Raw genomic sequence first — 14,736 nt, 5'->3', positions numbered from 1 at the left:
CAATAATCAGACATTTTGGTGACCTAATATTTAAAAACAAACAGAAACAGACTATGGAGCATGGCTATTGGAACTTCGTACTCCTGCTACCATGGGTTCCTAATATGGGGTAAGAAGAGGAACTAAAGACACACAAGATCAGACTCATTAGCGAGACCGGAGGTTGGAAAGGAAACTTTGGTTTTGTTTCATGCGGACAGACTTGCTCCCACAACTGCACAGACTGTGTTTTAGGGAGACAGCTGCAGAGGTTTGCTTCAGAATGTGCAATCTTATCTCAAAATAACACAAAGAAGAGGAAAGGACCTTGCTGGCCTTTGCCCTACAAGAGAAGCTGCTGAAACCACAAGCTTTCTTCTTCAGCTTCCCTGTCAAGCTTCACCCTGACGTTTCTCCCGTGATCTGGGGCTTGAACGGATGTACCTAGATTCAAATCATCCATGATGGAGCTACTCTAGGACAGTGTGCAGATATTCGTATCCCTAGTGGGTGTACACGCTGTAAACCAACATAAAAACAAAACCCCAAACCTCACAAATTTGAGTTGGCATGGTTTAGGGTCTCTGTTCTTGCCAGGTGAGCTTCGCCCCTGAAGCCCTCATTCCCCCAGAAAAGATTCACAAGTAAGGCTATGTTCACAGAGTTGGGAGGGGCTGGGACGCTGTGCCAAGGCACTGGCACTGGCACTGGGACTCTCCTGGGGCTCGTTTTGTTATGCCGTGATTGCTTCTGATACTGGGTCCGACTTTCTGTTCTGTCATGCCTGCCTTAAATAACTCCCCACTTCCTTTGCTATCAAGAGGGTATTATATCCTGATCCTTGGAAATTCTTCCACTGACTGCGAGATTTTAGTTACCACTGTGAAGATACTGTTAAAAACATAAAGAAGATAAGGATACATCAATAAGTCTTCTGATGTTGGTATATGGAGAAAAGCAATGCCAAGAAGAGACAATATATTGGGATTAAAAAAAATCTCTCTAGAGAAACCTTTATTTTAAAAGCCAGAAATAATGGAATTTGAGATCATTTAATTTACCCTGAAATTGTATCACCTTACAATGAACAAAGAATAGGGAAAAAAATCCTGAAATATATTTACCTAAGGATTACCCACTATCAGTTTCTAGTCATAGGAATGTCATGATAACTGCAGAACAAAATGGCTTTGACTATTGTATTCTGTGACATATTTGTATTTGTGGGAGACTTTTCTGAATCTTAGTCTTTAAATTAATCCAATAGTTTGACACAAACATTACCTGGACTGTGTTATAAGGTGAACATTTTAACAGTAGCGCAGTGAGACTGTCTGACCAAGTTTCATGATATAACAGATAAATATGGATCAATAAATGCTTCTCTGATATTTAATGGTTCATTATATAGAAAACAAAATTGTCTGGTTTGGGAAGAGATTATTTTCATGTCAGTTTGATTAATTTGGCAAAATGGAAGTAATTACTTCAAGTGTCTATTTCCCATGGTATTATGAATAGAGTTCAACTTGTATAATAATTTTAAATGACATTCTCAGAATATTCCAGTGGTGTTTTTTTATTCAATAACTTTTTAAAAATCATTGCACAGAATATATCTCCCAATGAATTGTGTACCATAATGTATCTGATTTAAAATACTATAAACAAATTAAAGTCAATTATTTCTATGTACATAAAATAATATTAAAACTGTGTCTTGTTTGCAACTTTAAAACATACTTACGGGTTATCCAATAGCAGTACTATGGGATTAAGTTCTTTCTTTGGTCTATAATATGCCCTGAGAGGTACAATAAAATTATACAATCCATTTCCAGCTGTTTCAGCAGCAACTATAATTAGCTTATTTTTAAATCCATAGGCTTTTGCATCCTCGTAGTAGTTATGCTGGCAACTCTAGAGAAGAAAAATTATACAAAGAAATGCCATTTTTGTACTTCACTATAATTTGGAGGGGAAAAATTAGAATATATGACAATGTAAAATCAATCTGATCTCACAAATTTGACAGCAGTTACATCTGTATGGGCTCCAATCTCCCACTTGAGGAAGGAATCAAAGTGTACAAGCAGGGGAAAATGAATTCTGAGTGTACAATTCAACACTGAGAAAGTCAGCAACGTCACTGCATAGAAAGCTACAACTTACCACAAGATGACATGTGTATTAGAAATTATCTGCACATTTATGTCTTTAATTTCTAGAAATATCTATGACTATAAGTAAATAGCCTCAGCAACATTCCCCATACTGAAAACTTAAAATGATAACCTGAGAAAAGAAAACAAAATAAAACAAAACAAACCCACAAGGAAACCTGGTCTACCATAGGTAATAATGTCAGTACTCAAAAGAAAGCTAATAATAATAAAAATAAAAACAAGAACAACACATTACCAAGATCCATTACTGGCCTGAGAAAACTTCAGAAAGACTTTTGCTATTTCCTGTGAGTTTAAGCTTTGCTGGGATTAATTAATATTGCTAAGCACACTCTACTCTTAAACATGGAGAGCTGCTTGGTGTCCTCTTCTTTCGCCCTGATATATCTCTACAAGGATTTCTTTTTATTTACTTGTGTTGAGATTAGTTAGTCTTGTGTGGATTCATCAGTCTTAGAATATTCTTCGCTATCGTCTCTTAATACAAATTATGAAACACTGGCGAGAGTCAAATGCCATGAGTAAAACAGATGCAATACACAAGACCATCATCCCATGAACACCACAGACTCTGCTGCTATTACATTCAGAAGGTATAAGCTGTTAAACACGTTTGGAAAAATAAAAGGAAGCAAAGTAGGAAGAAAGGACAAACACCCTTTACAACAGCCAAACAAAAGGTTAAAAGTATGTAATATCTATATCTATTTCTATGTAACTTTTCTAATTCCATAGTGAACTCAAAGGATCATGTAAGTCATATAAAGAATAAAAATGAAGGGATCGATTTCGGACAGAATTGAAGACGTCACCTAAAATTCAAGACAGAGAAGAAAAGAAACAAATGCCAGGATAGAACACATAGAAAGTATTAGTGATAGCATGAGCTATCTAAAATGCGTTTAACCAGAATAACTGGAAACCACAAGAAACTCAAAGTTTACCCAATGGAATGTTGATAGATAATTATTCTTCAAGCAGAAAAGAAACTCAAATCCTAAGGAAAGTCAACAACTACCAACACAAATAATAAAGAGAATGCACAGCTATGTACATCATAATGAAAGTATAGATCAGCCAGGACAACAAGAAAATCTAAAAGTATCAATAAGAAAAGAGAGACTACTTACAAGGAACAAAAATTACAAATAAGGCTGTCTTTCAACAGTAAACTTATACGAAGTTGTGTTAAATAAAGACATAAAGGTACTAATAAAAATAAATAAAAAGAAAGGCAGAAAAGAGAAGAGCAAGGAAGGGAGGGATTGGGGATAAGAAGGAAGGAAAAGGGAAGTGGAGAAAAGGAAAGGGAAGGGAAGGAAGAAAAGCCCATAATAATCTGGGGTTAGACACTGAGGAAAACTGTCTTCCAAGAATAACCACAAAGTAAAAGGATATTTGTAGGTAAAGTGTAATTGGCAATATTTCCTAACAACAAAGTCTTCATAGTAGCAAATCTAATGGACATATTCTAGCCAATATGAAAATGAATTCAGAAAAAAATTAAAGCACAAGAAAGAGTAAGAGGACAAACATTTAATTTATAGCATGTAATCAGGCATTTAATTTATCACATATTGGTGCACATAACCACACATAAAGGTCTTTGAAATTCCTGATGTTAAAATTAAAGGAAATGTCTTAGTGCAGGTAGTTGACCAAGTTGCATACCTTATGAATGGAGAACTGGGATCTCAGCTCTAATTCCAAAGTTGGTAATAAAGGAAAAGCCCTATCTAGAATTAGTGATATAGTTGAGTCTGTAGAAGGTGTAGAATATTCTTTATCAATTTTCTTATACTTCAGAAAGAAAAACCATGCAGCCCAAACCCTGTTATCTACATTATGAAAAATATTAAAGTGCTAGCATGGTTGAATTTCGAAACATTTAAGAAGGAGGGAAAATCTTTGTAAAAGTTTGAAGAAACATACATGAGGGAAGACCACTACACCGTGTGGTCTAGTGATAAGTGTGACCTCGTGTTTGCTCACACTATCCTATCAAAAATCCCACACTGAGATTTCCATGTAAAAGCAGTTGATTTAAGAATGCACATTTAGCAAAAGTGGTTTCTTTCATGCTTTTCCATCCCCTTTATAAAGATAACCAACTGATGGATTTAGTTGAAGAACAGTGTAGTTAGGTCTATTTTAATGAAGTTAGGTAACGTATGTAATCAAAGTTACATTTGAAATGATAATTGTCTTTGGAAGTACTACCATCCAAATACTGGGGGGAAACAAGGGGAACAAATGCTTACCTTGTCTAGTCTTAAGCAGCAAAATGGCACTTTTTCATGAAGGAGGTGACAGAAGGTGGGTGAACTTCCTATGTATGGGGAGTAAGGTGGGTAACCTTTAGCATACCTGCAAAACAGCATAAAACATGGCTCCTAGGTAAGCCCTGCAACGTTGGGATATGGAGTTACCACAATGTGCCTCTGTCTTAATAAAATGAGGATTAGACAGTCACTCTTTATATGTTGCCTTGTGGTTTGAAAAACAGATAGGTAAGGACACAAGTAGGCAAACCAATTCTGGCCCACAGTAAGATGTTGATTGTGACAGTAGCTTTCATATTTTTAAGTGGTTGAGAGAAATTTAAAAAGTTATTAAATATAAGCTAAACATAAAAATAAGAGGTAGAAACCTGACTCACTTATAGAGTACTAGCCTAGTAAGCATAAAGCCCTGAGTTCAAATCTCAATACCACCAAAAGACAAAAAAATGAAAGGAAAGCTAAAAGAATTAAATTTCAAAAAGAAAAGAATTAATTTCCTATCATGTGGAAATTCTATGAAGCTCAAAGTTCCACTTTATTGGAACCTAGCCATTATCATTCCTTTATGAATTATTTTTGCATCAACAGAGATCATAAGGTCAATGGATATTTAAGTCTTTTTCTAGAAAACATTTCTAAGTCTCCATTTTAGAACATGCAGACATACGTTTTAATAAATATTACTACTTTGATGAAACATATTTGAAGCAAAACATATGATTACGAGTCACTCCATCGATATTCATTAGCCAAAAATACTTAATTGATAGGGGAAAAACCTTAATTACTTAAACACAGAGTTTTTCCTTGAATCATACTTGAAACAGTATCAAAGACATTTCATTTGTTTGCTGACTTGTAAAAAAATTGCCACCTGTACATTTTGGCTGAAAGTGGAGCTTCTAAAAAGGAGAAGCCTCAATTAAGACAATTAAGAAATACAAAAGGCTCTTGACTGAAATCAATTTACCCACAAAACCAGGAATAGAAGACTCCAGTGAATCTGTTCTCCGGACCTACTGAGAGCCTAGAGAGAGGGAATTCTGGTGTAGAAGCAGGCAATCCCCACCACTGCATCATGATTACTTTCATGCTGCAATTTTAGAAGCATATATTTTTTAATTCTACCCTAATTCTAAACATCATCTCCTGCTAAGATACGAACCATCAAAACCCCCTTTCCCGGGGCCTTAGATCCACAAGTACATTTGCGTACTCTTGGACCATTCATTTCATTTTTGTTTGTGTCCTGTGAGTGTCCCTATGGTTCTAGTAATTAAAAAGACTGTGAAGGATTGGAAAGGATTGGGGGATCTCTTTAGATTTCCATAGCATTTCAGTTTACTATACATAGGTTGAACATTACCTTCAGATGTACAGTATTGGGAGATAGAGGATATGACATTACTTAAGTCACTAGAACCTGTGTGCCGCTCACAGCCATTAATATCACTCGCCCGGCACAAGTGTTCATCGGGATGAGGAGCGGTTCGCCTGACAAAATCCTGCGGATTCCACAGGCATATTTGTGGGGCAGGGTGTTTTTGTCACGGCGACACATCAGGTGGAACCAAACTGAACTTCAGACTAGGCTGTAGCTACCACACTGCAGTGGTAGGTACGTCCTCATATAGATGCTTAGAAAAGGGAGAGAGCCCTTTCTCCGTTTGTGAACTTGAAACACGGTGGCTTCATACTGAATAAAAGGGATAACGACTAAATGAGAAAAGTAAAGTCACTGAACGAAGCTGTTCACACAGGTCATCAAGTGACTGATGGCCCATCAGTATGGACGCACAATAAAACTGTATAATGGTATAGCTACAACATAATAAAATACAGTTGTGAAATTGCAGCTGTGTTAGAGGAAAACAAATTTATACAGTCTTTTTTTTATTCATCTAAGCACAAAGAGAATTTAGAGACAACTGAGCCTGGAAATACACACACACGTCACGTGTGTGTGTATTTATATGTGAGAAAGAGAGAGAGAAAGAGAGAGAGAGAGAACCTGAGGGTTTAGAAGGCTGGGTAGTTGAGACAGAGACTAATAGAAGGCTGCTTTGGTCCAACTATACAGGAATGATTCTAGATTATCCAGAAGTATGAACATTTACCCCTCACCTATCAGACATGAGCTGAAAGGCCACAGTGACCACGCATTCACACAAAATCAAGCAAGCTTACTCCAGGTTTGAAGACATCTCTTCATCTGGAGTAGTTTCATCCTCTGATTGGTCGCTTAGGAGATCACAAGTTTGGATGGATGATGTATCTGCCACCTCTAACACGGGAGCGATGCTAGGTCTTCTCAGCTCCTTACTTCCTTCTACAGGGAGAGACAGGGTAGGCCCACTCGATGATCTGCAGCTCGTGTCTTGCAAATCTATAGCCACAGTACCTAAGACAAAGAAACAGGAGAAGCCATCAAGGAAGGCACTGGCTACGTCTATGACCTGTTGATCATTTCGTGATCAAAGTCACTGAAATACACTCAGCGTTGTATTTGTGAGACCTTAGTTCCACTTTGTAAAACAACAACAAAAAAAAGTTTTAAAAGTTGACTCAATGGAGGGTTTGCAATTTTTCTCCTGTTATTGCTCCACCACTGGACTAGAAGAACTCTGACCAAAGTAAACAATCAGCATTGGAGGCTCAGCTCAATCGCCAGCTTTGAGTCCTGACAGGAGAGGAATCAGTGCTGGTTCATGTGGTACATCACCATTGGCTCCAGTCCTTCTTCATTCACAATCTCTCTTACTAACAGCTTTCTCCCCTTCTTTTCTATTATTTATCACCTTCCAATATGTTAAATAATTAGCTTATTTTTCTATATATTATGCTGTGTGACTTTCTTCCCTAAGGCTAAGACTAGGGAACAAGAGAGATCTTTGTTCAGTAAGTTTTTTTTTAAGCATAAGTGCTTATGAAAGCCCATGGTTCACATCATGTATTTCCAAACAATTGTTGAATATATGGATAAAATAATGTTAATGCAGGACAAAAATATCACATTTTATCAGTTATAAGCAGGTATTTATTTATTTTTCTCAAATTTTTATTATCAAACTGACGTACAGAGAGGTTACAGTATCATACGTTGGGCATTGGATACATTTCTTGTACTGTTTGTTGCCTTGTCCCTCATAATAAAACCTACACCGGGCCACAGAACACATCCTGGAAGGAGTGCTTTTTATACTGAAACAGCAAGGATTACATACAGCTCCTTGGGCCAAGCTGGGCAAGTTCTTGTTAGAAGAATAGTATCTGTTAATAAAATTCATTTAATTTTTAATAATTTATTTATTGTCTCAGTGATGTGCAGAGGGATTATAGCTTCATATATACGGCAGTTAGTACATTTCTTAACAAACTTATTATCTTCTCCCCCATTTTTCTCCCACCTTTACCCCTCTCCAATTCCCCCCTCCCTGAGTTGTACAGCTGGTTTATAGTGTATCGTCTTGTGAGTATTGCTGTTATACTGGTTCACCTTTTACCCTTTATCTCTCCGTTTTGATGTTCCTCTTGCCTTCCCTAATTCAGATAAACCTATATACAATACCCAGGGTACCAAAATCAGTTACAGTGACATCAGGGGTAAAACCATGGGGAAGAAGGACAAAAGAAAAAGGCAGAATTTCATATGGTATGTTGAAAATAACAACAAAGATGAACCACTTATTTCCATAGCTTTGAGTTAATTTTGCTTAGCATCATCTTATGTTCATATTTACATAGCTATTGAGCTATTATGATCTTCTAGGACTATTCTAGTCATGTACTAATTATTACCAATGAGGGAAACCACAGAGTCTACGTTTCTCTGGGTCTGGTTCACTTCACTTGGTATGATTGTTTCCAAGTCCTTCCATGTCCTTATGAATGAGACAGTGTCATTCTTTCTGATAGAAGCATAGGATTTCATTGTATATTTGTGCCACATTTTCTAGATCCTTCATCTACTAAGGGGCATCCATTTATTTTTTTAAAGGCAATGAATAGTGAAAGAGGTTTAGCATGGTTGGAGTTTATAAGAGAAATGGCAGGGCTGGACATGTTTTGTTTGTTTTTTTAAATGGATAAAATATGCAAGCAATATAAATTTGTAATTTATCTTCGAAACTAGGATACTCCAGAAGAAGGTAACAATGTGTACTTTCAACAATTACACCCTAACCAAGGTTTGAAAACTGAAATATTCTGGGAAAACTGGAATGGCTTCATGTAAATAAGAGCTTTTAGGCCTCCTATTTATATGCATTTATAACGATGGCATTTAGGTTCTTTGTCCCACTGGGTCATACGACGTGGTTAAAATGATCTATTCGGGAGAATGACATTACCAAAATGAGGTTCAGGAATGCTTTCATCTGTCTTCAGATGGAGAATGAATGCAGGGCAGCCAAACTGGGGGCATGAGAGGGAGAGCACAGGGCACTGAGCTTCGAGAAGGGTGACGGAGGCCCGAAGGATGACATCACAGCCGGTGGACCTGAGGAGATCTGAATGCTGTGCGGTGATGTCATGGTGAGATGTCAGAGAAGCTGGCGATTTTTTGAAGTATGTATGTATGTATGTATGAAGTATGAAGTATGTAGCTAACAGTAGATCAGAACCATTATGTATGGATCATAGGATAATGGTATTATTTGCTTCAATGGATGAATGAGGGGGAGAAGACAAAGTTAAATGGAGTATTCCATCTAGGTGATTGCTGTAAGATGCTCTCATCCCTAATAGACAGTTGATCATATTATTGGGAATTTTAGGTTAACGATTTAGGCAAACAAGTCACGAGTGTAGCATGCAGTTGAGTGATCCTCGAAGAGATGGGAGGTATCTGAGGGAGGGAGGAGGCGCTTGAATTATTCAAATAAACCAGTCCCTGTGTTTGTATGGTGTGAAACAAGCCATAAGATATAGTGACAAGGAAAAGCGGGGTGACCCTGCCCGAGTAGTCAAGTGGTAAGGCTGGAAACCAAAGCAGGAATAGACTGTCTTACTGCACACAAGAACTGCACGAAGGATCATGCCTGAACTGAAGACAACTCTTTGGAGGAAAGATGTGAAGTGCGCAAGGCATTTACAAAGCCCTGTCATGCTTTCTTTGCCCATCCCAGGGAAGCCAGGTCCAGCATGAGGATGAAACTGTAGACGGAAGGTTTGGAGGACAATCACTCGAGGAGCAGCCTCTGCTGGTCATTCAACCAATAAGTCATGAGAGAAATACGGAGGCTGGCAACTTATACGTAACTGCAAATGAAACTGAGAATGGCTATTTGTGTGACATCTGACTTTTCAATCAAATTAACTGCTTAGAAATAGATATATGAGTATTTATATATGAATATATATGAGTATATATACACATGAGCACTTATATATTCTATTGTATATGTAACATATAAATACCTATAGACTCATGAATAATGTAGATTAGGCATGCATATTTATGTATATACACATACACATATATGTATCTTATACATATATGTTGCATGTCGCGTGCACACGCGTGTTTTAAACTTGTCTTTTCAATGTTAATGACGCAAGCCCTCCCTCCCTGTCGCAAGGGGCCTGGGCGCCGTGGTACTGACCCATGCTGGCGATGATGCTATGCACAGGGAGGCGGGAGGGGCCGTGGTAAAACGACCGCGGGAGGTTGCTCTTTCGCTGCTGGTCCTGGTTCTTAAAGGCCGAATTCTCTTCTTTGGTAATATTAATGTAGAAGCATATGTCTGTGGCATTCATAATGTATCGGGGACCCGGATTTAGCAAAATGTTTTTGTTGTCCTCCCTCCTAACTCCAATCAAGCAGACGCCAAACCTGAATTAGGAGAAAGAAGGAAAGAAGGAAAGAAGGAGAGGGAGGAAAGGAAGGAAAGAAAGGAAAGGAAGGAAGGAAGGAAGGAAGGAAGGAAGGAAGGAAGGAAGGAAGGAAGGAAGGAAGGAAGGAAGGAAGGAAGGAAGGAAGGAAAGAAGGAAGGAAGGAAGGAAGGGAGGGAGGGAGGGAGGGAGGGAGGGAGGGAGGGAGGGAGGGAGGGAGGGAGGGAGGGAGGGAGGGAGGGACAGTTTTCAAGACTTTTTCTTCTGCAAAGTTCTTAGGTTTTTCTCTTTTCAAGTAATTCTCATAAAGCAGGCCAAAGCAAAAACTCTTAATCAATTGAATTAAGTGCCCTAAAAAGCCCAAGATTCTCATTTTTATAAGAAAAAAAGTCCTTAAAATTTATACAATTGATTATGACTAATATAAATGTACATATATAGATGAAAAAGAATGAAGAATAGAAACCATCAGACTTCATGTTGTACCGTAAAGTAAATATATTGGTTGTGCTTTTTGTGAAAACTTTACTTCTGTGAAAAGTATGGACACTATTCTTCATTTTCACCAAAATTTTACAAGCTACTGATCTAATAAAAGAAAAGAAACATTTTAAAGGAACACAGTACTTAAACATTCTGTATGTTTTTCTAGGCTATATCCCAAATAAAAATTGTCCTGAACATATTTATTTTAGTATGTGTAACTAATAATGGTGTAGAATAAATCAAGTCTAAAAAAATTTAAGTACTAAAATGCAAAATTTGGAGCACACTATATATTGCACAAAGGGAATATACTATATTGCAAATTCACAGCTAGGTTATGTTAGTACATTTTAATATACACATTTTCCATGATATGCATATAATTTTATTTCTTAAGTAAATTTTTTTCTCTAATGGGAAAGGAAACAAATTATTCCATGTCTGAACTGGAATGAAATATCAATTATTTATAACTCATTTCTCTGGTGAAAGCAAAAGTTATTTTCTTACTATTTTCAAATTGTTATTATAAAATTTTAAATCCACAGCTTATTTTATTTCTGCAAAAGAAACCCATTTCTGTATTTTGTGACTTCTTAGTGGATTAGACGGCTTAAAAATGAGAGTTTCAAAGTGCGTAATTTTCTCCCGATAAGCTTAACTTCTCGGGACCACATAGGAGCGAGACTTCAAACGTCACAAGGACTCTGTCATACACGGCACACCCATCAGTACCAACATGGGTTGTGTTTTTGTCAAACTGTGTCTCAATGGCAGGATGGGCTGACCACTATTTGTACTCCCACCCTGGAAGGAGAGACCTACTTTTTGTGCGCGTGGAAGGAGGCGTACGTAAAACTCTTCCCTTCGTACTCCGCAAAAAACGTGCTTTCTTCCAACACGATGTGGTAGACCTCGTTCCCGGAGCACCGCCCATACATCTTCTGCCACTGCTCTGGTGACTGCTGGCCTTCCCTGCAGCGCAGGCACACACACATACACGCACACAAGCAGAGAGCACAGTGAGCGGGGTCACCAGGCCGGGCCTGAGAGGAGCGTTACGTTCCTGCAGGCCTGAGAAACACACTTTCGTTCTAAACGTGGGGGGAGATTTTTGTTTTATTTTTGAGATCCAGCTCATCCCTAAGAATTTCCTGTGATCGCAGGACACTGAGCTCCAGCATTTTCTGCTCAGCCCCTGGTCGTGCCCACATCAAGCAGTATTTGCCTACCGTCTCTGTGATGGGGACAGCGTTCGCTGGTCCCTGGGAGTATTGGATGTTACTTCGACTTTCAGCTATGTCCTTTTTTTTTCAGTTCATCAATTTGGTTTCATAGAAAACATACTCAATGTCCCTCATGTCATGGCTTTCTTCAAATGGTGTAGCAGTTAAGAAAAGATACTGCTAAGTGAAAAGCCACTGGGGTTGCCGTAAGATCTCTACAATGGATCTCACGTGTGTGATCTCTGTTGTCTAAGATTACAACCAGAAGTCTGAAGTATACTCCTTAGAAGAGGTCCTCCTTCAGGATGAGATCTGAGATTTCTGGCCTGTACTACAGTGAAAAGTAAATTGCTTTTGATGATTTGTGACAGCAGCCTTATTAACCAAGTATGTCTCTAAAAGCAATCCAAGAAGTATTTTCCAAAAGAAGATAAGTTCACCACAAAAAGTATAGCTTTTACTTTTTTTATTTTTTTTGGTTCTAGAATTTTCCAGTTTGGCCTGCCTAATCTTGTAGTTTTAGAAATACAACAGAAACTAATTCATATGAAATGTAAAATTGATATATATGTTGTTCTCCTCTGTTATTTACAATAAATTAATTTATTTTATTGGACAAGGATATGAATTTCATTAGGATAAGACATGTGCATTGAGCAACAATTTGTAAACAGATAAAAATAAAGGTATTTCCTTACAATTACTATAGATACATATACATGTTTAGAATAGGACAGAATATTTAAACTCTAAAAAGACACTTTTTGAGTTCCAAGTGTTGGGATTGTTACTGACATATGCAATTTCAAAGTGTCAGTTAAAATACACTTTAAGTATATTGAAGTATATTATTATTAGCAAAGTTATATTATCAAAGTTTATTCCTTCATAAGTGCAATTAAGAGTCAAAACACTGTGTGCTGAAACCCGACTGCCAAACCTAAATCTCAGCTCTCAGTCTTCAATGAGCTGACACATCATCTCGTCTGTGAATAACATGAGCCTCTGGTTATGTAAGATAGAATGAGGTAAAGCCAAGAAATCAGAGGCCTCGGGATCATAAAATTCACTTAGCAAGTGTTAAATGTCTTTATTGTTGTTTCTGTTATTTCTTCTTAATACTTGAACTTTGGAGCCATGACCAATCCATCTGGTCAACCTGTTAGTTCAATGCTCTCTAAGCCTTTCTCTTTCTTTCATTATGCTAATATATTTTGGGATATAGGAAAAACAATTTTAAAAATCCACTTTGGACTCTTGATTGCATGTGGCTAGTTCTAATCATTGCTTCCGAAGAGTGTTTTCTCCTGGTGGACAAATGTTCCCTTTGGCAAACACAAATAAAATTATCATGTTGTGAACCCCAGAATCATTTACCAAGATGATACTCAGAGAGACCAAAAGCCATCTGAGTGTTTGAAAATGTATTATCAGGATTTATTGAGTATGTGCGTGTGATCCAAAAGTCAACGTGGGGTCAAATCAGTGTCCTTGAGGGGTTTCAAAAGCTAATGGAGAGAACAATCTAATTCCAGAAGCTGAAATGGGAACAGGATGTGGTACCTTGGAAGAGAAGAGCAATGGGATGGGGTCAGATGAGGACAGCTCAAATGGATCTGCTTACATCCCTTGCTTTATTGTCTTGCAAGTACATGCTGGCACTCTTCGCCCCTGGAAGTGTCACTTGTTGAGGTTTTCTATTCTTTGTGATTTTTTAATAGGCAGGAGAGAAGCTTCCCATTGTGCTAAGGGTAAGTATGTAAATTTTCCCCTTTACATCCTTTGATTGAAAAAGCTGTTAGAAACTAGCAATTCTATTAAATACTGTTGACCAAGACCCATTCCTGCTCATGAAACTTTTATTGAGTGATTGCAAACTGGCAAGAATTCACTGTGGTTGAAGGTTATTAGCAGACACAGCTTTCTTCTCACAAAGCTGCTAGTGAGAGGAAGTCTAGCAATAAACAGGACACCTAGGAAGTAACTGAGAGGGTGGTGGTGGGGATTACAGCAAGTAGGTAACCACACAGTTCACAGATCAGTGTGGAAGAGGAATTTTCCAGTGATTGAGGAAGATCTCAAATCTCAAAGAGAAAGGGAGAGAATCCCAACTACAGATTTTCAGGAGAAAACCACACCAGCACCTCCGTAAGACAGAGGTTCATCGTGTGGCTATGGGAGCGAAAGGAGCCCGACTGGCTGGACTAGCAAGGAAGGATGATGTGTAACTGACTGGTTTAGGGGGAGGTGAGTACAAAGGTGTATAAAACATTCACAAGGGATTTCCCATTTACTGGGGATGGCTTGTCAGCCCTTAAGACTTTGACATAAGGGCAAATTTGATCCTAATTATAATTGTAAAACCTTTCCTCTCCTCATCTTGAGAATAGACTGAAGCAGGGTGCTGAGTTGTGGGGAGCTCATTGCATGACCCGATCCACCCAGGCGAGGATGTTCTGCAGCAGCTTGGAGTCTGGTGGTACTCCAAAGGGAGACCTGGAAGGATTTGTTCATGAAAGAGGAAAAAGAAATAGCAACCTGAAATAAGCACGTGCACCCAAATATGGGCAGAAAAGAAAAGAAACATTCACAAAATGAACGCAACAGTGAACATGAAAGTATTCGTGCTTATGAAAACATCTCAGAGAAATATTAAATATGAAGTACCATAAGAGTGCTCAAATTCAACACGCCAACTTCATCCATTGTTATGAGAAGAAACCCATCAGAGACAGTCTAAGACCT

At 38.0% G+C, this 14,736-nt stretch overlaps 1 protein-coding gene across 6 annotated transcripts in view; it reads right to left on the bottom strand.

Moving 5' to 3' along the window:
* Kcnt2 (potassium sodium-activated channel subfamily T member 2) overlaps positions 1-14,736 on the bottom strand; it is a 274,397-nt gene that overhangs the window by 57,439 nt on the left and 202,222 nt on the right. For all 6 annotated transcript variants that reach the window (XM_048357403.1, XM_048357404.1, XM_048357406.1 and 3 more), the window contains 5 exons: positions 11,591-11,740; positions 10,051-10,280; positions 6,635-6,848; positions 4,427-4,532; positions 1,727-1,899 (listed from right to left, as the gene is read on the bottom strand). In XM_048357403.1, coding sequence (XP_048213360.1) covers positions 1,727-1,899; positions 4,427-4,532; positions 6,635-6,848; positions 10,051-10,280; positions 11,591-11,740 — 873 coding nt within the window. The remainder of the gene's footprint in view (positions 1-1,726; positions 1,900-4,426; positions 4,533-6,634; positions 6,849-10,050; positions 10,281-11,590; positions 11,741-14,736) is intronic.

Source organism: Perognathus longimembris, chromosome 11, assembly GCF_023159225.1.
Source record: "Perognathus longimembris pacificus isolate PPM17 chromosome 11, ASM2315922v1, whole genome shotgun sequence".
Lineage (NCBI taxonomy): Eukaryota > Metazoa > Chordata > Mammalia > Rodentia > Heteromyidae > Perognathus > Perognathus longimembris.
The sequence above is the reverse complement of the archived record's forward strand: the minus strand, read 5'-3'. Positions and strand labels throughout refer to the sequence as shown.